Raw genomic sequence first — 27,387 nt, forward strand, 5'->3', positions numbered from 1 at the left:
AGGTAGCAGAGACAGTTTTTAAATTCAAACTGGGAGGAAACGCACTCAAAAAAGATGAACTCTTCCTTCTGCTAACGATCACAAAACCAGCTGCAGAGACTTGTAAAAGACGTTTTGGCGAAGGCTTTCGATTATTCCCAGCTCCGCTGCCTCACAGCAGCGACCCTGCGCCGCTTGCTGAGGTGACCCCTCGCCCGGTGCAGGGACTTTCACCAGCGACGGCTTTTTCCTGAGCGGAAGGCGGAGTCCGGAGGTGGTGCCGGGGCCATAAATGAGAGGGTCCCATGTCAGGGGAATCAGAAGTCGGCTACCAGGAGCGCGCACTCGGAGCCAGCGTTAGAGGGCTTTCCTCAAGCAGCCCAGCCAGCCGGAGCGGAACTGCGCGCAGCAGAAACCAGACAGCTGTTTGGGAAGGTCAGACCAAACCCCACAGCCGGCAAACATTTTCCCTGGGCTGACCGATCAGCTGGGCTCGAGGCACCATGAACCCTGGACCCAGCGCCTTCTTGTTCGCCGCGCTTCTCCTTCTGAGCCACCGCCTCCGGGAGCTGGCGGAGGCGTGCAGCTGCGCCCCGGCTCACCCGCAGCAGCTCATCTGCGACGCGGCCTTAGGTGAGTCCGACCCGCGACGCGCGCCTAGCCCCGGCCGAGGAGCCCATAGGGAGCCAAGTCGGAGCGCCGCGCCCGGGGCCGGAGAGGAGCACGCCTCACAGGCAGCGCAGGCTCTCCGAGGAGCTGGGAACACAACCACGGCAGGGAGCCCTTCCACAGAGAGGGCTATGGGAAAACAAACCCGTGGGAGCTGTTCTGCTTTTCTTGTTGTTCCACAACAGTTGTGGTTACAAATTGTTGAAATTGCTCTATTATTTAATGCACTTTTTTTTTTTTTAATGGCTTCTATATGAAATCCTAACTTAGAGTAAGCAGGGAAGGATACCTGACCTTTCAAACGGCCACTCTTAACGGTGTCTCCAGCAGAATATTCTCTCTAAACACATCTGCTATCTGTAAACTAGGCATATAAATATTTTTTAATAGCACTTTGGTGGGGAAGAAAAAACCCCACCCAAAATAAAAGTCCCCAGTGATAACATGTTGAAGCACTTGAGCTTTGTTCTGCCAGACTACATTTTCTTTACGTGGTTTTGGGGGCTTTTTGCCATTTTCCAAAAACACTTGAGCAGGAAAGGGACAGGCCCTTTATTTTCTGCGGATAAACTGGCTACAGCAGGTCTGTACAAACATCACTTTCCAGCCTTTGGGCCAGTTGCGCTTAACAATATTCAGTTAGCACTGTGGTTGTCAAACAACTTCCAGAAAGAAACGAGAGATCTCAAAATCGGGCTGCGTGGGGATAGAAGCGGTGACATTTTGCAGGCTTTTGATTTCATGAGCTCCAGCTAGGGCTGGTTAGCTTCCCTCCAGTGCGAGCAGCAAATGTAGAACATGGGTTTCCAAAGTGCCACCACATTAGCATCTCTATGGGGCAGGGAACACCTCCTGCATACTGATTCATTGCTTTTGTACCCCCACAGAAAATCTTTGTAGCCATGACAAACTCTAGGCGCTGTTTGCGGCCATCAGTTAAATTGGTTTTTAATCTGGCTCTGTTCAGCCATCTTTTGCATTAGATTACCTACAGCAGGCATTGCAAACTTGGGGGTGCTTGAGGTGCGAATGGGAACGGAAGCTGTGCTACCGGGAGCTTCACTGTATATAACTCCATTTAACTGTCCCAGCCTGCTGCCTTCCTGCACACAGAAAGTGACAGTTTCTCAACAGGCTCCATTTTACTAAATAAACAATTTCACAGTACAGAGGAAACTCCAAATACTCACTGTGAGCCACCTTCCCTCGGGAAGCCCCTCTGGCCATCCTTATTAGATATATTGAGATTTATTCCATTCTTAGATAGACTTTACAAAGGGTAGATATATATGCTATTTTTTATTTATATTTAAATACAAAGATTGAGAAATAAAACTACTTTATATTTGGACTTGATGCTCAAGCTCTCACTTATATAAACATTCCTATTTAAGTTAACTGTACCTTTTGGCTAAGGAATGTTTATATCAAGGATCCCTTTGTGTAACATTTATGGTTTAAAAATAGCATTTCTACATATTATAAAATGGTAGAGATATGTAAACATTCATATAACTATGTGTGTAGATATTTTTATCTATGCATTTGCATATATGCACACATAAAACCTGCGCTAAGCATTTACAGATTAATTAATTTATTTGCTTTGGCCACACTCTTGCACGAGCAGAGTGAAATTACATTCAAGGAGCTGGAGGAGACCAGTGGAGCTGACTGCTCGAGTCAGAGCAACCTCCACCAGCCAGCTGGGCAAGGACAGCTCCTCCATCCCCGACGCCGCGGCCGGCGTGTTTCCACCCCGCGCCCAGGCTTTTCACCCCACCCCTCGGGGCTGCCCGAGGCTGCAGGCCTTGCACACCTTCTTAAAAAAAAGGAACCATGCCATGCCTCTACATTCTGCAGTAAATAAAAACCGAGACAAAGTCTCAGTCTTGGCCATAGAGCTACCAACTGCTCCATGTACTTCAGTTACTGTGTTATTTCTCCGTTTCGTGATGTCCCTGTCACATTTTTAATTTCCTTGAGCACCACTTGTGCTTTGGGCGGAGTGAAAATGGAGGTGGAAGGGGGTTTACTGTCAGGAGGCTTTTGCGGTTTTACTCTCTTCCTAAAGACCCACAGCTCCCACACAACCCGAGCACTTTGACAGAAACAGCAGGCTTTCTGACGGGCCTGGAGTGAGAGGGCGCTTCTGGCCCCAGGAGGTGCTAGCTAAAACCCAAACGAGGACCCAGCGCAGAGCCCCGCAGGCGTTGCAGGGCTGAACACCCCGGGAGGAACGGTAACCACGGGTAACAGATCCTGCCAGGTGGGATTCTGTACAGATCTCAGCAGCTTTCATGAACTCTTCAGTAGTTTTAAATTTCACTTCAAAGAGAGGTAAATCCTCATGTGTAGCAAGTGCCTCGCACCATGTTTTATCAAACAGGGAGACACATTCCTTTTGTGTTCTTCTAAATGGCGTTGAGGCCTTCCCAAACTTGTGCGGAAGGCCTTCAAAGCCCCCGAACACCCACACTTCTCAGAGGACTTTCACTGCCCACCACCCGTGCCCAGCCCTTCACTCTCCTGAGGAACCCAGGAGCCTTCTCCTCACAGAAGTGAAATGAGATGAGAATGTGCTCCTTAACGTTTCTGATTCAGGAGCCAGGCACCACAGTTTCAAGCCAACACAAGAAAATTCCTCTGATAATGGCTTTTTTTGGAGAGAACCAGAGTTTATCATAGCGTCAAGAGAACAGATTTCCCTTTTGCCACTGACTTCAGGCTTCCTGGACTCAATTCTAAACCAGCGTTCACCTCAAATGAGACAACCTGTAGAGAGAAACGGTGTATGTGGAGAGGCCCGACTCCTTTCTAAAGCCTGCCACTTTCAATTCATGCTGGATTTTTCCCCCTTAGGCATAAGCCAGGTTATTTTTCGGACAGCAGGACAAACACACAAATACTTTGCAGTTCTCAGCTATGTAACACCAGTGCCCTATCTCTAAAGCTAGAGGTACTCTTTCTGATCCAAACTGTGTCATGGTGGTTGTTTTTTCTTAAACATATGACAGAAATTATATTTTACTGAATATTGGGCACTACGCTCCAACAGAAATTACTAACAGATCTGGAGTACAAATAATATCTACGATATAGCTTTGGAGAAGAGTGGCACATTTCGAAATACGATGGAAGCTTTACAGCTGGAGCTTGGCAGCGTTTTCAGCCTGTTAAAATCTCATAAGATCACTGAGATCAGGCACTGCAAAGATGTGCCAGACAATATATTAAATTTTAATCACTTTCAAAAGTAACAATAAAAATTTTATTTAAATACACCAGAATTAAGTTTTCAAAGTCAGCCCCTCTGGGAAAAAATTACAATATGCTATTTCTTTATTATTGAATTTCGTATTAAATCTTTCATGGCTCAGCATCCCGTGATTTTCTCTCTCTGCAATATAATATCTAGTTTTGTACTGGAATGGATTAATTTGTACATTATTAGAGTGGGAAGTAACTTTACCTGATGGGGAAAATGAGGATTGGAAAACGTATTAGAAAAGTAGGCAGTACTTCTTCCAAGTCTGGGGAGAAAAGGTGAGCAGTGACATTAAAGTAGCTTCTGTATTTTATTCTTGCTGTATTACGTTATACACACCCATCACCTCCTTAATCTCACAGAGGCCACCTGCTGCAGGCACTGTAGTTGTGCAGATCCCGATGATCCGCATGTCTGGGTGCTGAGCACCTTCAGGGGGGGTTTGACACGAAATTAAGCAGCTGTGCAATTAATCGCCACGTGTTTGGGGGTGCAGGGTTCCCACAAACAGCAATAACCCTATAACCACGTAAGATAAGACCATCAGAGACAGGGATGCAACAGACCTTAGTCTTCGGTGAGGGTTTGAACAGTCTCACTACAAATCCCGACTCCTGAAGCCGTTACGTTAGGGAACGGCAAGACGGCCTGACCGTAGAACACTGCTGGCAGGCCCGGGCAGGATCCTGGGTGACGGGCCATGCTGACACCTCCCTGACAGACGTCAGGTCACGCAGCTTTACATCCTGGAGGCGCCTACGGTCTTTTAGACTTCTCCCCCACAGCAGGGAAGGATTACAGTACTTGGTCTACGATCTACATTTCTGTTATTGTCCTGACAACTGGAGGCAGATCTCACTCCTTCGTAGCAATGTCCTTCCTCCAGAGCAGAAATCGGTGACAATAACACACAGGGGTATTGCTCGAGTAACTCCTCACTGACTGGAAAGGATTACGCACCTACCATTTCTCAGGGGTCCCACACAGAAATAAAACCCGCGTTTCCACTTCAAGAATTGTGAATTCAATTATATAAACAATGTACTGGACTTTTGCTGTTCTAGTTCTCTCTCAAACAACAGCACCTGAGCATGTTTCTTGCGAGAAGTGTTATGAAAAAGAAGTTGTGAGACTGCATTAGTGCCATTGAACAAGCATGCTGCCAGAACAATATTTGCAGAACCCTAATTACATTTACCAATGAATCATCTTAAAAGCAGCTAGAAATTACACTAATTCAGAAGTCCAGTTACTCATATTCGGCAGGTTTAACGCAGAGGTGCTGAAAATGAGGTCATTTTCTTGCCCTCATGTCCTCAGCAACTGGCTGAGAGAAGCTGAACTCCAGGCCTAGGCTCAGGAGAGCCCCACCAGTGTGCAGAAGACAATGCTGGCCTGTAGGATTAGCAGTCACACCCTTCCCTGGGCCCGCTTTTTGTACATGACTAACACAAAGTTCATTAACAGAAATCATAGAATCATAGAATGGTTAGGGTTGGAAGGGTAATGATTAAGAAGTAGATATTTTACCCTTAACCCACACTTCAGCAGACTCATAAATGACGTAACCACCAGCCCCACCTTTCACCTGTTCTGGCTGTACAACGTCCTACCAGAGTCGGTTACATAAAAGGAGATGGGTTTCTTCTGTAACTACGAAAGAATTGCATAGTGATTTTCCTACTTGTCTGTTATGCAAACTTTTATACCCATTAATAGTATTTTCAACTAAAATTTAAGAAACCCTAGACAACATGAATCCTAGGAAGTTACTCAGTTTAAAGTAGCTGCTGATACACTGAGTGAAGTTTGTAACAAAGGAAAAAATACCTGCAACTCTGCAAAGGCCCACCACTGGTACAAATACTTACATATTACTATTAAGTTATAATGGCTGTACATATAAATTTCTTGGCATCGTAGCCGAAAACTTCTAAATGCTTTCAAAAGTACAAAAAATGACTGCACGGACTGCAAAGATGCGGTGCTGTCAATGACTTACAGCTCCTGTATTTGCACCTGTCTTTGCACTGCGATACTTGCGTTCGGTGAGTTCTTGGAGTGCATCTATGGCAAGAGCAGTCTAGGGAACATTTAACTAAATGTTGGTGAAACAGCTTCCGAGGAAAAAGACTGAATTTCCTGTTTGGGAGCAGGAAGCATTCATTGAGTCAGATCTACCCATAACCCTACATCTACTGCAGGGTTTAAGACAGGAGCAAAGATTTTGAGGACTTCAAAATGCCACGTGGAGTTAGTTTCCTAACTTACTTCTCAGTTCTGAATCTAAGATTTCAATCACCTTGCCAGGATCATGCAACTCTATGAAATAATTTCCAATCTTCTGTAATTACTGCTCTGCAGAACCCTGCCATTTAAGCGTGAAAACGGGGCTCAGTCTGGAAAAACACAGCCACTCTCCTTCCCTTTGCCCATTGAACTTTTCCATGGCGGTGGGCCCAACAGCTCCAAAGTTGTGGCTGCAAAATGAGGTGGCATCACGAAACGGAACAACGGGACAGAATTTTAAGGAGACAAATCCACTGAGCACAACACTCCTGTCGATTGAATTGGAGCTGACAAGCATAAACCAATTTACCTCTAGTGAAAAAACAAAGCTGAGGACTGTGCAGTGAAATGAAATGGCAGAAGAATTATGCTATTGCCTGACTGGGAGTAACTCGGTAACACTGACTCAGTGCTGAGTATAAACGCAGGATCAGAAAATCAGGAACTGTGTTACTTCTCTTTAAAAGCATGCATTATGGTGCTAAGAAACGAAACCCCCATGATTTCCAAACCAACGCTCTGCACACACTGTGTGGAAAACAAAACGCAAGCCTGGAAACAAAGATTAAATAACATACAACACGGAACATGAAAGACTGCCAAACTCTTAATCCTATTAATCTACCAACTTTAATCCCTACCTTTCTCATTAAAAAGCGTCTCAGAAACGCGGGGCTCCTTCCGCAGGGAGGAAGGGGCGTGCAGCTATGAATGGAAAGCTACAATAACATGATGTATGTTGTTCTACAGGCTTCAGAGCATAAAGGGAGTGTTATTCTTCTGCTGAAATTAGGCAGATGTTGATTACTAGTCAAATGATGTGGTATTTGAGGCTTGTGAAGTAGAGAGAAATATTTCTGGTAACATGAGTAGCAGCTGTAAAAACAGTGCAGAAAAATAAAACCGACCTTGAACAGCATCAGGAAATCTACGCTATTTTTTAGGTAATATTTAAGTTACAAGAATACCACGCGTCGGTTAAAAATACACTCACCTCTTCTATTTGAAATTTTATAAAATCTAAATTTTAAAACCTCACTCTCATAAATCGAATGTATTCTTCTAATTAAAAAAAAATAAAACTGCGTAATCTTCTGGTTTAACAAGGAAGCCAAACCCGATCAGCTCTTGCCTTCGTCACAAGGAATTCTTGCATCCCGAGCCAAAAACACAGAGATTCACAAAATCCTGACCTAGCTGAGAGTCCTAAGGAGCTCAAATATAGGCCTTCTGCATTCCGAAAGCCTCAACTGGAAATGCATTTTGGATGCAGGCTAGCGGTTTTGTGTTAGTACACAAAAAGTAACCAAATTCTGAAAAGGATTTATGTTGAAAAATAACACAGTGCAAATTAACAGCCATGTGAAATGGTGACAAAACAATCCCTGATAGCTGCTTTTGTGACTTCACAAGTACTCACAGGTTTTTCAAGAAGGTGAGTTGTTGGAATGAGCTAGTTGTTTTCTGAATAAAAACGCCTTGAACAACAGTGAACAATGACACATCCTGATTTATCTCCTAGAAGAGAAAGGCGTTTCACTGCTGTCTCGTGTGACTGAAACATGTGCACGGGGCTGTATGAACTGGGTAGAGGGACCCATACTGATTCACCTGTGACACCTTCTCAAACGCATTTGGGACCTTTCCCTTCAACGTGCACCATGTAGGTCCATCCACCATCTTTTTCTCCTTGTTTCCTATTTTGCATTGGGTTAGTAGAATTTAGGTCTGGCCCACTCCTGACTTTAAACTAATCTTCGCCTTCAGAAATTTCCCTGGAGTTCTTTTAGCCCAAGCGATAAAACTTTACTGTAGTGATTTGATTTTTCAGTTCCTGGTGTGATTGTTATCTCACCACACTTACCTTCCCAGGCAACTGGGAGCACAGTGCTTTCCTCTGCACTGCCTTCCACAGCATGCAGGACAAGGCTGCTATCGGTACGGTCACGTTCTTCAACAAGCTCTGCGGTTACAGATCCAAAACACTCGTGTTCAAAGAGCCCACTAAGTGCCACTCTTTGTCTTTCTTGTGATTTCAGAAAGCGTGGCTCAGTTAATCTCTGTGCTGCTGATTTAGTTATTTTACAGACGGCTGTAAGCATTTATCGATGGAATATCAGAAAACTAAAATACAAAGCAGCAAAAATAAAATTGTCTTTACATCCTAAGTAGCACAAACATCTTTTGAACTACAGATTCCCTGACTTTGGGTCTAGGAGTTCTGGAGGAAGGGTGAACAGTAGCAATGTAGACTTACAGTGAAGAAATCCATCCTGCAAACACAGAGGAAAAGATGAAAAGATTTTTTCAGATTCCCTCAGTGCTGGGCCAGTTTTGCTGCTGCTGCATTCTGTTTGTATCTAGAACTGAACCAGCAGAGCACCTTCGAACACCTGAGTTGGGTCACAGTTTGGAAAGGAAACTGCTGTTTGCTGATCTGTCTCGTTGAAAGACAAAATGATCGATGAGCTGTTTGCCAAACACATTTGGTTTTTTCAGCTGTTTTAAGACCACTCAATAGCTTGGTTCTCAAAAGAAAGCACAGGTGTTTAATGTCAGGTTTCCACTCCCAAGATAAGAAGGATGACCCAGCATCTCCGCAGATATCCTGAAGGAATCATCTATCTCTCTATTGAAGCCTGGACCGATTAAAAGCTTGCATAATAATTAAGCAACCAGCAATGCAGAAGAATGGTTGCAATCTTCTTTATGTTGTAAGCACTGAAAGCAAAACCTGTGTGGAACACCTGCACTGAATGGCCGTGACATCAGACATCGGAGAGATGTGCCAGCTTTCTTCTCAAAGCTGTGTATTGTTCTGTCTGCCTCACCACCAAACTGGGATTATCGTCGATAATTTGGCAGCGCTCCTGTGGGAATCTGGGAGTCATCTTTGATCTCCTATGAACACTACACAAACCATTTTGCTAAAATGCATCCATTTTCATTCAGCACCCAGACTCAACTTCCCATCTCCCCCACACCCCGTACAAGATCTAGGGCCTTCTGTGTAAGACGAAAAAAAGACGTGACTACTGTGAAACTGGTGGTGGCCAGCAAATTTTGATTAAAAACCCCAAACCCACAACAAAACCAACTGATGGTAAAGCATTTGGGCACCCATGGCAGAAGTGGTCTCTAGCTGACTGGAAGCGCTTGACATAGAAAGAATTATGGCCCTTATAAACCAGGAAAATACATCTATGTAAAAGAGAACAACAGAGTGAGAGAGACATATTTTGTATTAAAAGGATGGAACCTAAACCACATCGATGCCAAATTCTTCTTTAAAGAAGTTTAAAAATAGTACAGTAACGAACAGAAGATGAAGCCCTGCCAGTGTTCCAGTAAATCCAGAACAACCAGATCTGAAAGATCACAAATAAATTTGAGTCAGTTTGCAAAAGTGTAAGTTGCCTGTGAGTTTAACACAGGTTACTTACCGTATATAAAGACAGGGATTTACATGTCTCCAAGTTGAAAACCAAATAACCGAAGCAATAACAAGTAGAGGACTTTTTGGAAACAGAGTGCAGACCTTTTTGCATGCAGTACAGCTCACCTCCACTCACAATACGTGAAATGGAGTTACAGCACTAGCAGAGCCTTTTTCTGGACTCAGAGCAGAGAAAAATGAAGAAAATTATAAATGGGAACGGGATGAAAAATAATGGCATTTTTATGAGACTGTAGTTGGCAAATCCTTCAGCATGAAGGGAGAAACCAGAATATTTGCCGTTAAGGGACTTGCTTTGAAAAGGTCTTAAATATTTCAGGTCAAGGGCAACTTATTAAGCCATAACGTTTTTCTCATGGCACTGGCACTTGATAGTATTACTCATTACTGTGTTTCATTAAAACGCAGCAGACGCGATCCCTGCTCCAAGCGACACATGTAACACACAAGTACTTACCGTATCGATGGATACAGGAATTCTCCTACCAAGGGAAGAGAATGTCAGTGCTCAAGAACCTCCCTACGGTACAGCCATGTCTACTGCACTTCATAGCTCTCTTTCGGGGAGCATTACTGCTAATTCTGTTGGAAGCTAACACAGGCACATCAAATACCGAATCACAAATGTAAGAAAATAAACATCTTCATTCTCCTAAAAATGATTTCTAAGTCTCTAAAATAACCAGCTTTGAAAATATCAGACTGTATGTAAAGCTACACGTTAGGTAGTTAATTAACTTATTTTAAATCATTACTTTAATGTCAATCAGTCAATAACTTTTGCCTTCTTTTGGACAAATCGCCATCCTTTGGCAGCATTAGCGATACTGTGAGTTCGAACCAACGTTACGATGCTCCTTTCGTACTGCCAATACTTCTCTCTTCCCTTCGTATGCAGTTTGAGAAGTTACAAGCTTTTCCACATAAAGACAGATGAATGCATATTACGTGAATCTGTAAGCAAGTTAATTTGCTTTGTTCACTGGGGAAACTCAAACCTCTACAAATAAGCAAATATGGCAGGTCTGTTAGCTAACAGAACAATTTAGCATATTTAGTTAAAAATACGGCAGAGTTGCACAGGGAAAGGGGCAATGCTGTCCAGATGGACAGTTGCTCTAAAGTATAGAGTAAGTCTTTTACAACCTCTCGTAAGGTTTTAGAGGTTTCGTAAGCAATATAAATCAGAGGCCAATACACAAAATTTTAGGATTCTCTCCAAGCGATCTACTCTCTCTTTTCTATCCTGTGCAGTACTGCTTTAAATAGGTTCATTCATTTTTGTCTGTTGTGACAAATTCTGTGCGGATTCCTCTTCCTTTTGGAGGTTAAGATTATTCTCCTTGCTTGCTGACTCTTTTCCCTCCGTGCAAGAAAAGTTAAGCATATCAAACGCCTAGTTTCCAAACAAAATAATGTATTTTTTTTTTTTGTCATATCCCTGTACTCATGGAACCCAAGTATTCAAAACCGTGTTCCTGGCCTCCTCTGGCAGCTTTGGTAGTGTCACTTGTCCGCAGCATTCTTCAAGAGAGCAAGAGGTTGTAAGGCTGGACCATGATATACCGGGTATGGCAGCTACCGCATCTAGACCCCAGGAAGGTGAATGACATGGTGTGTCTATGCGCTGTCTTCAGAGTTCAAGGCACTGATCTTGGACTCCTAGGGTTACCGTACCATAATCTGAGTTTAGGTGAATACGGTAGAAGAGGCCAGTTCTGCTCACAAACTTTGAGTTTGCTTTCTGGTTGTTCGCGTTTCAGTTCTTGGCCAGTAGGTGCCCGATTTGAACTGGAACCAAATCTGACCCGCAGCTGTGTATGCTGGCCAGGCTACTCTGAGCACAGAGATTCCACCTGCAGCAGCTCTTTGGTTATGAGGAGGAATGAGTTACAGTCCCTCCTGTGATTTCAAGCTTCCTCTCCTCTCCAGTCTCGCACTGAATCAACTCACCCCCAAGACTGAAAATGGGCACTGCTGAAAATCTCATTACCAGATTTGTGCCCATTCTTCTCTTACAGTACATGAAGTATTTTAATACCTGCATACTACAGGGAGGGGGTGGTCCTGGATTGTGCTGATCACTCGTAGAGAAAGAGTGACAGGCTGTTCATAAAACCCTTTCTTTCTTCATCCTATAGGTAAAAACCCTGAAGGTAATTGCCTATCCTTTGGCCACAAATGTTTGCTAGCAGACAGCTCCTGGATTAGTTTTCTTCTGGCTGTAACGGACCCTGTGGCACTACCAACACCGCACGCAGTCTCTAGTTATTTCAAAGTGCTTTGTCCCAAAATTCAAACAGAAGTCATCAGTATTATGTCATTGATGAGTTAATGCATCAATTTTGGAAGTTTCCCTTATGATACCACAAAACAAATAAAGGCATAATAAATTTAATAAAGCCTTTTCTAGTTAATTTAAATGAGGAGTCTATGTTCTCAAAAACAGGCAGGCATATCTCTGTCAGATGGGGTCAGGTTGTATTAGCACCAGTAAAAATTACCCCCAGGTAAACTGAGGATTTGCTACGAGTTTCTGTTTTGATTCACTCACCTAGGTAGGAAAAGAACCCCCATTTCACAGTGGGGGTTACAAAGAGAGCATAAATACAAACGAATATAAATACAGTTTTACAAATGTGCTGGAACAGAGGCAACTGAATAAGAACCACTGCAATTTCTGTAGTAGTGGTATTCACTCCCTTTGGATACATAAAATAGCATTTTCTCACAAAGCTGCCTGCAATGAGGCAAAATCGAGAAGAGCAAACCTCTTTCATTAATCTATTTTGATAAAAAAGAGCCTCTAAATAAGGTTGTGATAAAAAACAAACAAACCAAACCCTACTCTGCCAAAAAAAAAATCAACAAGACTTGTGGACAAGAAGAATTTTTGAATGGAAACATCAAGTTTTGAATGCACTCAGGGTCTCTGGGGTTGGTGCTGCAGTTGTCACTCTGGTATCTCCCCTCGGTCCATATTCCGGGTGAGGCCCTCCAGGAACTGGAGACATTGGTGTAGCAGCTTTGCGCTACTGCACCCCAAACAGAAAGAGAAACCTTCTGTCTAGCCATCAGAAGTTAAGTAATCTTACAGCAGAAGGGTGAGCAGAAACAGCTGCATATTGTGTATGTGAATGTTTTCCTTTTGGTGAAAGGACATATTTTTATATATAAAAGTTCATTTGAATATAGGGGCCTTCAAAATTACGTACAGATATATTATGTGTCCATAGTCCTGCTTTATTTCATACTGCATACTCTGACGGATATGTAATTTCAGAAAAATGCTTTTGTTTTCTATTTTTGCACATTTGGATGCTTTCTTATATCTGCTCCCATAAATATTTGGGATGCTGTCCTCAACCCATCCATACAGCAACAATACACTTTTATTTAGCTCCCTCTGCTTGTGCCACTTACTCCTTGGCCCTACAAGAGTAATCGCGCCTGGCAACAGCCTGACCACAGTGTCAGGCACTAAAGAGACAAGCAGAAGTAAGTGCTCAAAAATAACTCCTCATATCTTAGGTAATTAAATGGAAGGGCTAAACTGAGGCAATAAAATCTAAGAAAAAAATTAAAGAGCTGCATGAGTCATTATTGCATTTGTTTGTAAATTTTAGTAACTTACTTTAAAAACTACGTTGACAGGAAAAGAAAGATGCCTCATTTCAAGGCTCTTTGTAGCAAAGGTGATTTGGATTATTTGTGTGAGATGAAATAAACTTTCCTGATTTCTTGAGAAAAGGACCGCGTAGAAGCGATGAAGATTAAATTTCTATTCAGACAGCTACACCATAGCTTTGGTCTGAAGTGAACAGGAGGCTACAAGTGAAACGTGTTCCTCCTCAAGATGCCCACATGAAAGATGTTGCACCTCCTAGTTCTGCTCTGAAGTCTAAAACGGGATCTGATTATCTGGACGTGCCAGGACTCACTGCTCTTTTTTTCTCAATGAGGGATAACTTACCCCAAGCAGCAAGAAAATTCAGCAGAAAGCATGGAGAAAAAAACAGAGACTTTCATTTCCAGTGTAGGTAGCTGCCTGTTTTTGATGCAGTGTCTACGATGGAGGCACTGTTTCTAAAATTTGCAAGTGGCCTTAGAGGTGCATAACAGTAAGGAGAGCAACCCCAGGGCAAACAGGGAATCAAAACAGCTGGCACAGTCCCAGTACTAGGGCTTCCTCCACCTGCAGAACCACACTTCTTTCTTCATGGACCTCAGAATCTATTGCTGGGCTAAGGGACAGGATTTTGCCCCTACTTTTACAAAAAGCAGCTAAGGCATCCCAGCCTAGCCAACCTTGCCCTTCTATTCATTAACCTACCTAGTGCTGAAGGTCCGGAGCTCCTTAAATACGGAGTTTTGCTTTAAGCCGCAAGTCCCTAACCAAAAATACACTCATTTACAAATCGTAGGTATTACGTAGTTTATCACTGGTACTATGAAAACTCCAGTGCAGCTCATCTTTCAAACTGGATGCATCCATCATGATAATAACCTCTAAATCTCTTTTAATTCTAGAAGACTGTGAAATATTTTGCTTCTGATAGAAATCATACTCCAGAAAGAAAAATGTTGAACTAAACCCAAGTTAAGTAAAACAACAGTCGGTATTTCTCACAGTACTGTGATCTCAACACACTTGACAACTTGGGTCAGGATGTAGCTTGAGTGTTTTTAGAGTCCAAACAGATGACAAAAGGGATTTTCAAAGCTCCAAGTCTCTGCCTCCCTATCTGTCCATCTTTAAAATTTATACTCTTAGCAATATTTTTATTTTTACTTTATTTATTCTTAGGTTTATATGTTTAAAATAAGAATGCACATAAGCAATTATGATTCCTTGTTCTTCCGTCCAGTAATATCTTAAATATTTTCCTGTGTAAGTATTTTTCATTATACAGTTGCTGATATTTAACAGATCCCAGAGAAAAAAATATCTCATTTATTCACCAGTTTTTAACTTCTCCCTTACCTCCTCTTTCTTACGATTCTTACGAAGTACAATAATACTATAAAAATAGCATCATAAATAACATATTATTTAACAATACTAACTTGTAACGATGAAAGTAATTCTTCACCAAACAGCTTTCCCTTTGTTAATGCCTTAGAAGTAACTCAGAGTCTAAAAGGACACTGCTTTTAGGGAACATGGGAATTTCAGCGGACAAAGCGCAAGGATTTACTTTATTCTCATTCCATCTACATCTACAGTTTATGTACAGGTAATTAATGAGCGTAGCTAATTTCAGAGAGGAGTCCCCCAGGTTTGCGAAAGATGCAGTTAATGTCTGACTACTGTATAAAACCCAACTCTTTTCTCCGGACTGTATTAACACACACATATCCGACGCTACACCAAGTAAGTTCTGTCCTTTACCCAGCTCAAAATTACCTCTTGTTGATGTAGAAATGGCAGGGAGATGTTTACTGTTATTCAGGAAAGCAGGAATAAAAATATTCTTACCGCATTCCCAATAACGCATGTCCAGCAGCCAAGGGGATTTGCCAAACAGGACACTGTCCTCCTGTATCTGCCCATGCTGTGACAGTGGTCACCAGGCAGCAGATGCCCGCAGAGGCAGCAGGTTGACACCGCGGCTGGTACGCTTTCTGATCCGAGGCTCCACCTGACCCCTGCCTGGCTCTGCTCGCAGTGACTTCCTTCCCGCTCAGCCACCCCAGACAACCTTCCGCTCCAAAGCAGGGATGAGAGTTTAGATTTTATAAAAGTACCGTGAACTGCAAAATACGAGCTCCACCAAAATGCTGAAATAACAGAGTGAATGTCTTTTGAAAACCAGTGTATATTTTTAATGCAGAGTGAATCTGAGGCAGAAGGAGTTATCGGCACTAGAATCTGAAGGCCGTGCCTGTGTTCCATGTATGCAAATTCCTCATAAGGAACCAATAAGTGTCTGACAGAGAAAATGACATTACTGCACTGAACAACCAAAGGTTGTTCTCAGTCAGAGGCCAGGCCAGCCACGGTACACTTGAAACCAGTTCTTGACCAGAAGTGCAGAGTCGGAGGAATCCTAAGCTCTAACCACGCTCCGAACCACGAGCGCAGAGAGGGAGATGGCTGGGCCCAGGAATGCTGCAGCAGGAAGTGCTTGTGGTTAGAAACAGAAGCAACCACATGAATAAGAGGTTTTAGGAGACAGCTAGACGACACCGATTGAAAAAAATATATTAAAGCACAGAAAAAAAGAAAACCAAGAAGGATTAAAAGGCCCCAAAAGATCTGTGTGCATTTGAATCTGGTTTCAGGAGGATAAAAAAGCAAAATCCAAGTAACTAAAGATTTAGACTTCCTGTAACAACAAAACCTGCTTGTCATTAAAAAAAAAAATATCTCAATTTGGTCTTCCTTCGCCATCTGGAAGCTTTCTCTTAAACAAATGAATGAAACATACACAAGATAAAAATAGTTTTCATTTTCTTCTACACACCCAGAAAAGGATCTCTTACTGACAGCCCCAAAAATATTACACTTTCAGCCTTGCGTAACTCCACGGAGACCCTTTGAGCTATCACTGATCGTCTCTAATGCTCTCTCAGATGCTAACAAGCAGAATTTAATAAAAATATGAACATGAGTAATGTTTCAACATTAAACGCAAGGGGAGAAGTAATTTTAATTGTCCTACCAATGCTTGCATTGAGCAGGCAGGAAAAGATTTCCTGCATATAAACCATGTTATGGTTTTAAGAAAATAATGGAGCTAGCTCCTAGCTGGTGTCTCTCCCCTTGCCTTCTACACCAAATTAACTCTTTAATGAGAAAACCTTTTTTGGGGAAGTATTGATGCAAAGGAAAGCAACGCAAAACAGCACAAGATGATTCTAATTTGACCTTTCCAGCAGTGTAGCACACACAATCCACAACACTGTTTATCTGGAATTAGATCAAAGCTCTTAAGAAGTACTGTTAAGTTGTGGGAACATAACGCATCTGCAGGCGATTAAAGAGATGCTGCCACTTACCATTTGAAATGAGGAATTTGCTGTTCAAACTTAAAAGAACTCTGCCCATCCGTCCAAGCCATCGGTCCAACACGCTCCTTTTAAAGAGTTCAGATGGCTTGGGAGGAGGGAGCCTTGTGCCAAAAGAGAGGAGCTGAGCTTTGAAGCTGCAGGCATCTGCATTGTGTTGATTATTACGTCTAATTTGCTCTGCTAATAAGTGAGGAAACGAGAATTGCCCAGTACTAGATGGGCCTGACCTCTATTTGGCTGTAAGGAAAATTCCAGTCTGGGTTTCTTATTACCTCTCTTTGGATATGATGTTTAGAGGTCAATCTAAAAAGAAATGTTTTCTGGGGAAAAGCACGATTTTGATGCCAAAAGATTCTCCTTTGCATCAGCTTGTTATTTTTTTCAGCGAATGGGAACTATGAGGATTTCACTGTAACAGTGGTCACACCCTGGAAGAGGGGCTGAGGGAGGCTGCAGAATCTCCATCCTCAGAGATACTCAAAACTCAGCCGTACGCAGCCCTGAGCATCCTGATTCAAGCTGAGCAAGAGGCTGGGCTAGAGCTCCAGAGACTCCTTCCAACCTAACTTACTCTACGAAACAACGTGCTTGTTTCATACTCATTTGGTAGAATGGCTCCTTTCAGCACGAAAAACAACAACAAACTAAAAAAGCAGGTGTCTGCAAGTTGCCCATCATACTACAGATGTCCTGGCACAGATCCACCTCTGCCCAGTTCCAAACTGGACTTGGAGTGGGGTCTGACTGTTGCTGCAGATACAGATTGCTTGTTCCAACAAGTGCTACATCTGCAGAGGAGCTGGAATAGCAGACATCCAGAACCGAGCAAAACCAGGGCTTGAAATACTTTCGGGGGGAGACAAATCCCCAGAGAAATTCTGCCCCTATACCATACTCTTGGGATCCTGTTATGCTCTGTGCCGAACAGTCCTGCTGTATTAGAAAGAGCATACACAAGCGAGACGCCTCAAACAGAGAGGAAAAGAAACTATTTCTTGCATATAATCTTATACTTTCCTTGTTTGGGGAACAAGAAATAAATAAAATGGGTCAAAACCAGGAGTAATTAATTTATACACAACTAATGACGTGTTAAGATAACAGAAACGCAAAAATCTCTACTCTCAGAAAAGAGAATGAAAGACTATTCTCTTCTTGTCTTCTGACTTCATGCATAAAATTGACACTTTAACCTTGTCTGGCACGGTCTTTCAGAGTGTTAACCTCAAGTCTACTTAATTGATCATCAATTTTGCCATCAACAGAAGTGTCCCTTTCCTTTGTGCGCTGATTATAATGAGGGATGTTATTTAAAATTTTACGGGATTCAAGTCTTTTAATGATTTTGATGGTCAGTTTTTATCAAAACTGAGTCAAAATTAATTCAGATTTCCAGTTTCATGGAAATTCAGATTTATCTCACAGGCAGCCCACTTGTTTTTATCTTGAGAACACTCAATCTAGTGTTCTTATAGCAACAAGCCTTAAAATCTACTTCTAGCTAAAGTGTAGAAACAAGACTAAAATCTATCAATATAATTTTTGCTATTGCTTGTAAAATTAGGCATATGCTTACTTGGGTTTAAATCTTTTTCCCTATTACAGTGATTCGAGCAAAAATATCCAGCGAAAAGGTGGTTCCTGCCAGCGATGATCCTCTCGATACCCACAAAATGATCCGGTATGAAATCAAACAAATAAAGGTACATGGAATCACTTAGCTCTTTTGAAGTTCAATGCTGATAACCTGTGTCTGTGACTGCAATTTAACCCTAAATGCTCTACGCTGGAAAAGGCTCCAGCTGCCTCCGCAGATAGAGCCGGGTGAATTACACAGAGTAAATCAAAGGAGGGATAAAAAAAAGAGGGGGGGAAAGAAAAAAAAAAAGAAAAGAAAGCTGTACTGACATTCATGAGCCCCAACTTACAGGCAGTCTCTTTCAGTTACAAGGTATTAGCGTGTGTTGGTGGGGGGTTTTGTTTGTTTGTTTTCAGTTTGCTAGGTGCTTTTATCTCTCATTTTTCAGAAAATATTATTTTGTATTATTTGTATTCATTTTTATGATTACATTTACTGGGACCACTTAGAGTAAACCACTAAACAGCTATGTGCTTTCAAAAAAATGCAGTCCTTCAAATTGTATCAGTAGATCACCTCACAGGAGTTTTACCAAGAAAAATCTATGGTAAACAAAGATATCTCAAAATATTGACAGGCATAGTCATTACACATGAATCCTGGTAAGGTTTTATAGCAATTTCAACAAATCTATTGTGTTCACCTTGCTAAAACAAATGCCTAAACTCTTCACCAGCTGCCACTCTCTGTCTTCTTAAACTATTAAGGATATTTTCAAATGTTTCTTTACAGAAATAAGTATATAAATACCAGAGAAACTCTCTTTCCTCCCATTAGCACTTTAATTTTCTGTTGCAACCCTGCAAGACTTGAGTAACCTTACAGAAATGCAAATCCTCTCATACTTCAGCACAAGGGAGAAGAATGAGAAGTCTGCGTTACTATTTCCAGTCAAAAATCCCCTACTTCTGTAACAGCACACTGGCATCTCTGAAACGCATTCAGATATTGGAGCTGGTCTGGAGCTTCTCCCAAATTTTCCTAAGTGGAGGCCTACTGAAAACCCAGGCCTCAGTAAGGGATCTCCATTTAATTCCACATAATTTCAGAAAGCAAATCAGCTAGGACTGGGGAAACCAGAGGGATTTATTTTCTCATAAAAGACGCTCTACATCATTACATACAGGTTAGACTAAAGACAAACGGGTCATAACAGTGCCACCCTTCAAATTCTTACCTCTGGCCCGAAGAGAGTTAGGAAGAGGTAGGAGCTGAGGCCCACACAGGCTGCTCAGCAGCACTGGGATCCAGCTCCCTCCTCGGCCTCTCAAAAAGCCCATAGAAGGATTTTTGTGTGAAATCTCCATGATACAGGTTGGGCGAGCAAACAGGAGCTTCTGTCAACTGCAGATCTTTTGTGGGACGGCTGGGAAACTCAGTGTGGTGCTGAAATCAACCCAGAGAGGCCTGTGCCTGGTAAATCACACAGGAACTGACGGAGTGATACAACCCCTTATGTTCTAAACATACAACTGGCGGTGGGCACACCAGTCAAAATTAAACAGGGCTGGGCACACTGGGAAATTGCTGAGAAATACTCATTTTTAAATTAACAGAATTTTCCTAGAAAGGCGTTATGGATAACACTGTAAAGTCTGCGGCGTACCTCAGTCCCCTGAGTAACTACGACCTCCGCTGACCAGGGCAGTAACTCCGTAACACCGCTTCTTACCTCAGCCCTCAGCTGCTAACATCACATCAAAAAGAATCCGTATCAATAGCGAATGTCAGACGGTGGTGTACTCTCTTTTCACGATTAGTGTCTGTCTGCTCTGAGTGCCTACACAGGGGTTTCTCACACTGTAAACTGGAGTTCCTGCAGCTAGGACAAACTTTGCACGTCCTTTTCACGCTCACCTGGTTGTGGCTAACCCTGTGCATAACCATTTACAGGGTCGGGGGGATACGCTAAGAATTCGCCTTATAAAGCACAAAAATTAAGAACAGGCTCTCTAATCACCTCTTTTGAGCTGCAGTCTATCAAGCTAGAACACGATTGTCCACTCAGTCTTAGTTCTGGGGAACGCTTTCAAAGCCATACGCATACTCGCACTTCCCTCAGCAGCCCTTCCCTCTTGGAAAAAAACCACAGAACCTACAGAGGTTACATTTTACTGCAACCGTAAATTCACAAATTGCTCTTTCTCCTTTATGTTACTCGCTGGGCTGTTCGACATTTGTAACATTTGTGTGGCTGCCTTATTCTGCTATTCCTGTTGCAAAAATTCTATTTCTGTTATTTTAAATCCAGTGCATTAGACTTAGCATTTACACACCGGTATTTTGGACAGAAATACTAAATATTAATTTAATTATGAAATAATTTTAAATATTATTTTCTTATCCATTTTCAGAAATAAAAAAAGAATAATGATGAGGTTTATCAATTTCATATATATGTGTTGGCACGCTAAGAAGCCATACACTTTTTCAATTACTGTTATTTTCTCTTCTTGCAATAATTACAGTATCATACTAAAGAGAGAAGAAAATACATGATTTATATGCAATCAAATATTTGTCTTCATAATATTATTGTCATTGACTTGGTCATCATACTTACCCTGAGGAGCCAGCTAAATATTAAAACAGCGCTATTACCCTTTGTGACACTTTGTCCTATATTATCAGAGTAGTGAAGCAAGGCCCAAAATATTACTGTCATACACAAAATCAGCACATTTTACCAAATTAAACAGCCATGTACTGGTGTCAGTTATACACCTCAGAAGGACAGGGACAGTGTCATAGAATCACAGGATCTTTAAGGTTGGAAGAGACCTCCAAGATCACCAAGTCCAACCGTCAACCCAACACCACCATGCCTACTAAACCGTGTCCTGCAGTGCCACGTCTGCACGTTCTGTGAACACCTCCAGGGACGGTGGCTCCACCACTGCCCTGGGCAGCCTCCTCCAGTGCCAATTGTACTGACGAAAGTACAGACTTTAACATCAGGCTCACATCTCTCTGTTCTCCCAATAGCCCACCCTTTTGCCTATCTCCATAAAGTCCTATCCAGGACCTCAAACGTGAATGGACCACACCACAATGCAGAATCAGGTCGAGCCATTTTATCCCTTTGCAGGAAAAGTATCCATATTTTTAGCAGATGAGAGAAGATGATTGAGAAGATCAAATACAATTTACTGAATTAAACAGAAGATTCAAATCTTAAGAAACAATTTAACAAATATCTAGGTCAAAACCTGAGATAGGTGAGACAATAATTTAAAAAAAAAAACAACCAACCAAACACCAAACTAATTTAAATATTAACTAGATCTCCATTAGAAGTTGCCATGGATATTTATATATTTTTTTTTCATAGCTACATCAATTTGTGTTGATTCCACAACGCCTCTTCAGTTAACCTAGACCAGGTGACGCGATAAAGTTGTACCCCTACTATAGGCTGTAGCCCAAGCACAGGTTTCTGAACGTGGAGAGAACTCAAAGGTAGAGCACGCTTGCACAGTTCAGGTACCTACTGGGCATCCGTGCCCAGTCCCCGCACCCTGCACGAGGCCGATTGAGGGTAGCAGAAGCAGGGAATTCAAGTCTCAAAGATGGGAACCAACCAGCTGTGAGGGAGGAAGGCCTGGGGGTCCCACCAGAGCGCTGGGTCAGTGATCGGCAGGTTCCCTGCGCGCAGCCTGCTCCTGCCTCCTTGTCTTTCTGAGAACTGCTCTACGGGGCTGATGTACGAGACTACTTTTAGCTAATAAAATCTGGCACGTTTTCATTGTCGTAACATACATTTTACATTACTCACTGCTGCTTTGCACAGGATACTGGTCGCTTTGGCTTGGTTTGGTGTGTTTGTTTTTTATACTAAGTATTTCAAATTCACATCTAATATTTTTGGATCAGAAGCCCAGTGACAACAACTTTGCCTTTCTTAATTCCATAAATAAGGCTTCATAAAAATCAACCTATTGCAGTGACTTTTCTAGTGCCCTGTACTATTTAAATCTCCTGAGAGAACCCGCGTAACACAAACACGTTTTCCAGCGAGGCCAGCTGCAACTGGGAGAGCCTGCCCTTGGGAGCGGCGAGCCCTGCGATCGGCTGCAGCTGGCAACGCGCAGCATGAGGTCACTGAGCAGGGCCCCCGAGCGCCGGGCCTTCGCTTACGTTATACTCGGTGACGACAGGCATCCCAAGGTTGATTAGCATCTTATGGTTCCTTCTCACATTCGGACACGACTACATTTGTTTTGATCTTTTACTGGCTTACTTGAAGCATTATTTTCGTAGCTGGCACAGCTAGTCAGAAGGCAGCCCCTCTGAACGCTGCCCAGGCTTTGATTCTGAAGCTATCTGCTTCAGCACTGTAGCCTATAAATTCCAAGAGCTGGATCCCATTTTTCACCAGTTACTTGAGAAGGTCGCGCTGGGCAAAATTCTGGATGTGGGAAAGCAGCTGGCTTCAATGACAGAATAGAAGAGCGATGCTCAGTTTCTTGGCATGTTTCATGTCCCTGAAGATAGACACCACTGCACTGATAAAGATAAAATTGCCTTTATTAATATATTGGAAATATCTGCATCTTTCAGCACTGCAGCACCTTGTTGGAGATGAATGCTGGGCCTGCATGGCCCCTTAAATGGAAGATGCCAGTAGAATATAACTTGAAGAGAAACCTTTAAAGATCCACTGAAAAAGCACATTTTAAAACCTGCGATCTTTTAAAATGAACACTCAACTTCCTTCTAAAAATAACGGACAGTTCATTTAGTGTAGAGAAGGAGTTTAACTGCTGCTATTTTCTCATGTAAGTTCAGACTTTACAGCCGTTTTTAAAGAGATGCACCCTGTACTTCTTTCAGCTGTTGTTTGCAACTGGTTTTTCATGTTTGTTTTCCACTGCTGACCTTCTGTTTCTGATAATTTTCAGATGTTTAAAGGATTTGAAAAGCTCAAGGATGTCCAGTATGTCTACACCCCTTTCGATTCGTCACTCTGCGGAGTGAAACTAGAAGCTAACAACAAAAAACAGTATCTTTTGACAGGTAATATATAACAAAACTAACGTACCTGTAAATCCAGAACTAACTGCTGCAAAAATACGCCAGCCCTTGTTAAAAAATAATATATTTATGTACTACGTAAATAATACAAGCACCATGAAATGTACAAATGGTGTAAAGCTGTAATTACACAGTGATCTTACACATAGCTTTCCATCCTTCATCTGAAGATCTTAAAGCAGTTTCCAAGACAGTCAAAGCCAGTAATTACGTAATTATTAAATAGGAACGATGCCATTATTATTTAAAACAAACAGTGGTTATTTTCCCAGGAATGCAAACATAGTTAATAAGACAACGCGTGCCCATGTGTGTGCAGATTTGGGGTTCTAAGAAACTAAAGATTTTTCTAGAGCCCTGAAATCAAGTTTAACATACTACAGCCTTTGCATCCATCCCTTGCTGGCAGATTATCAGCATCTTTTGAAAAATACCCTTCTTAAGTATTTCACATTTATTCAGCATGCAATCAGCAGAACAATTCTCTCCATTATAATTACATTCATTGACAAAAGTGTGAAATAAGACTGACTTGGTGCAATCATTTAAAAATGTCAGGAATTCTTGCAATTTATTTCAGTATTTAGAAAACAGTTTTATTTCCTTGCCTTATTGTTCTCATTTTCTATGCTGTAGGCCAGATTTTAAGTGATGGTAAAGTCCTCATCCATTTATGCAACTACATTGAGCCGTGGGATGATTTATCCTTGTCTCAAAAGAAGAGCCTTAATCAGAGATACCAAATGGGCTGCGGCTGCAAGGTAAGCAGGGACCAAAACACTGTCCCACAGGGGAGCCCACCTTACAGGCACTGGCAGTTTCCGCTGATGGGAACCGTTTTTTTTCACACCATATATTTTACGTTATTTGAGAATTAATCCCATTTTGAAGAACTAATGTACTATTTCACATTTAGATTACTACCTGCTACATGGTGCCCTGCTCCATCACGACACCAAACGAGTGCCTCTGGACAGACTGGCTGATAGAAAGAAAGCTGTACGGGCACCAAGCCAAGCACTACGCCTGCATCAAGAGAAGCGACGGCACTTGCAGCTGGTACCGAGGTGGTCCTCCCCCTGAGAAAGAGTTTATTGATATCAGCGAACCTTAAAATGATCACTTCCTTGGAGTCTAATTCCGTCAAACACTGCACGCTCACAGCTTTGAACTGCCATCGTCTAATCTATCTGTTGCTTAGAAACAAAACCAAATTGGCTTGTACCGCTAAAGTCCGAGTCCGCGGAATTGGCACTCGCGCACGATGAGGAACAAACCTCCTGGAGGGAGCTGCTCTGTAAAGTTACGCTCTGTGCAGAGAGGCTCAAGCTGAGAATGCTCCTCTGAGGCGTGACAAGTTTCCCTGTTACCAATACAAAAGTACAAGAACAAAAGAATTGCCAGAATTGCCAGAATTTTGTCCCCTATTTCTGTTAACCTGCAGATTAAGAGAGCCCTGGTGTTTTATTCCAAATCATTCTGATGAACTGCAGAATGTTTTATAGAACTATTTTTTTCTGTCTTCTGAGACAAAAGAATTATTGTACAGTGTATATGTAAAGTATTGTAACAATGCGCTATGAAAAAAAGATTCACAAATCCCTGGTTTTCCTTTTCTGTCGAAACAAGTCGTACGCTTCTGTGATTAAACAATCTGTGCTCCATATTCGTACGTTACTTACGCCACTGCTTTCCTTAACGACAGAGCTGTAACTTTTATTGATAACTAGGTTAAAAACCAGCCTTGATAGCCAGAACGCTCTTACCCATTCACTGCTCCTGCGGCCTAGCTACACCTTGCTGAAGGAACAGCCAGATGTTCTAACGCTTCGGCATTTCATGGGACCAGCACAAATAGTGACAGGCTAAAACCGCTTCTATTCACAGAAACCACAGCCGTCATCACAGCAGCTGCAGTGCTCAAGAACGCCTCTCCGAATGCGCGACCAGGCCATTGCATTTCAGCACTGTTAAAAACCTGATCTCTAGAAACTCCCGCAAAAACACACCCAATAGATGCTGAATAACCTACGCTGCAAGTGAGGCCTAAAAAGCTCTCAAACACTCGACCATATTTAACAGTTTAAATTTACACTAATGATTTGTCATCCACAAATACCCATCACAAATCTGGTAGCTCATAAACTTATACTAGAGAAATGTTACAGCACATTTTGCCTTTTAGGTTTTTTGTGCCTTAACTTTCATGAATTGATTACTGTAGTTAGTAACTGATCTCACAAATATTTAAGTTTACAAAAGTAATTCAGTTCACAGTGGTAAACTTCAGAAATTACTTCAGTAAATGCCAAAGGTTAGACAGTTGTCCAACTGCTTGTGATGAGAGCTGTCATGCAGGACAGGAATCTGTAATAGCTGCCATTTTGGACATATTTTACTCTCTCCAATTTTCTCCCTTCGGTTTCTTTCACTTCATTCCAATTTTGGCTAGAAATTACTCTCATGTATTCCCCACACGGGAATGTAGAACAAGAGGCAGAGATTTAGACGGGTCTGTTCTCGTTTGGTTAGATCAGCTCTATTTAAATGTTTCTCACAAGCACTTCACTCATTCCCGCTAACCATCGAGTGCCGTTTCCAGCCCACGGACTCGTTAACAAACAGAGCTGTTATTGTCCACTGGATCAGGGGTCCGGTTTCCAAATCGTTCCTTTGGACTGTTTGCTGGAGAGTCCTTACAAAATCATCGGGACTTAAACTTACACATCTTCAAGAGCATAGGCATCTCTGATTCCAGTCAATTCAGAGAAGCAGGAGTTTGGACACAAAATTCAGCATGTCCCATGTATCTTGTCACATCCCGAGATATGTTGTATTGGATACATAACGTACACTTGCAAAAAAAATCCTGTATAAATGATTTTTGTGACATATTCTGTTTGTGTTTCTAAGGTTCGTTTTGACAATTGCATGAATGCATATTTAAATGAGAGACAATGGCAGCTTTGATGGCACTCTTGTGAGAATAATTATTCTTATTTACTTTTTTGGTGGCTAAACTTATAAAATTCCAATGAAGCACAAATGGTGCAAGGCCAGCAGAAAGGCATGCCGTTATTCCTTTGAGGAATATATGTCCCTTAATAGTCAGAATTTCTCTTTTTATTTACTGTAAATCAGTTTTGCTCTTTCAATTTAAAATTCTAAATTAAAACACTATGTATTTGTGCTGTTAAATGTAAAGCCTAGCTCATTTTCTGGTTTGCTAAAGACAAACAAAAAATTACCTAACACTAATTTGGACCATAAACTTACAATGGCTGCTTACATAAATGAAATAAAAAGGCCACATTTCTTCCAAAAAGGAATTGGTACTGCAGAGACAATAGTGACAGTGCTATTTACTGTCAGTGCTGTGCATTTATACGACTAATTTAGAGAAAGACTAAAAAAAACCAGCCTTATTTCCCCATGTCAAACCAAAACAACCCCTAGACAAGCCTGCAAGAGCTTAATAACCACCCAGAGTCCGGATCGAGCACATGGCTAGTTAATATGCAGTACATGTACAGTGTAGCATTTGTTTCCAAATCCATTTTGATGTAATGGTCTCTTTTGAACAGCACTCTGCAGCAAACAGATATCTTCTGATTTTTAACTCAGAGGGCTGTTTCTGTTCCAGTTTTCTAGTAAGCTTTCTTCCAGTTTTCCATTAACTCAGCTAACACAACTCAGACTGCCTTCTTTATGTATCTTGTAAAAATGCTTTCTTCGATATTTATGAACACATGTAACATGAATTGTATGCCATAATTAGTTTTAATTTTATATTTGACCTGCCATAAAATATCCCATATGGGGTGTTTCCAAATTACTGGCTGTCCAGTTTGATTTCCGTGTGAGCAAAGATCTGGCCAAACTTCACACAATGGATGGTACAAAGACTTTTTTTTTCATATTAACAAATAATATAGCAAGAAAAGCTTTTAAAAAACTCTCTCAGAATAAGCTTTTATTTTCCCTGAGAGTCAGCACTAATAAAGATTAGGAAAAGGACTGAATGCAATGCAGCCTCCC

The 27,387-nt window shown here is 41.9% G+C and overlaps 2 protein-coding genes across 3 annotated transcripts in view; one reads left to right on the forward strand and one right to left on the reverse strand.

Annotated features, from left to right (window-relative positions):
* Positions 1–27,184, forward strand: TIMP4 (TIMP metallopeptidase inhibitor 4). The gene is made up of 5 exons (XM_010118730.2): positions 1–612; positions 18,282–18,379; positions 23,217–23,331; positions 23,986–24,110; positions 24,266–27,184. The coding sequence occupies exons 1-5, from the start codon at positions 483–485 to the stop codon at positions 24,461–24,463; spliced, it is 666 nt and encodes a 221-aa protein (XP_010117032.1). The 5' UTR covers positions 1–482; the 3' UTR covers positions 24,464–27,184.
* Positions 1–27,387, reverse strand: part of SYN2 (synapsin II) — a 177,735-nt gene that overhangs the window by 57,070 nt on the left and 93,278 nt on the right. The gene's annotated exons all lie outside the window — the stretch shown is intronic.

The sequence above is a fragment of the Chlamydotis macqueenii genome, chromosome 10, assembly GCF_036417535.1.
Source record: "Chlamydotis macqueenii isolate bChlMac1 chromosome 10, bChlMac1.mat, whole genome shotgun sequence".
Taxonomy (NCBI): domain Eukaryota; kingdom Metazoa; phylum Chordata; class Aves; order Otidiformes; family Otididae; genus Chlamydotis; species Chlamydotis macqueenii.

What these genes read in the sequence shown, in the direction of transcription:
- TIMP4 (XM_010118730.2), top strand. Translation starts at nt 483, where the DNA reads ATGAACCCTGGACCCAGCGCCTTCTTGTTCGCCGCGCTTCTCCTTCTG. An exon ending in ATGAAATCAAACAAATAAAG is followed by an intron (nt 18,380 to 23,216) that starts GTACATGGAATC and finishes GATAATTTTCAG; the next exon opens with ATGTTTAAAGGATTTGAAAA. An exon ending in AAAACAGTATCTTTTGACAG is followed by an intron (nt 23,332 to 23,985) that starts GTAATATATAAC and finishes TCTATGCTGTAG; the next exon opens with GCCAGATTTTAAGTGATGGT.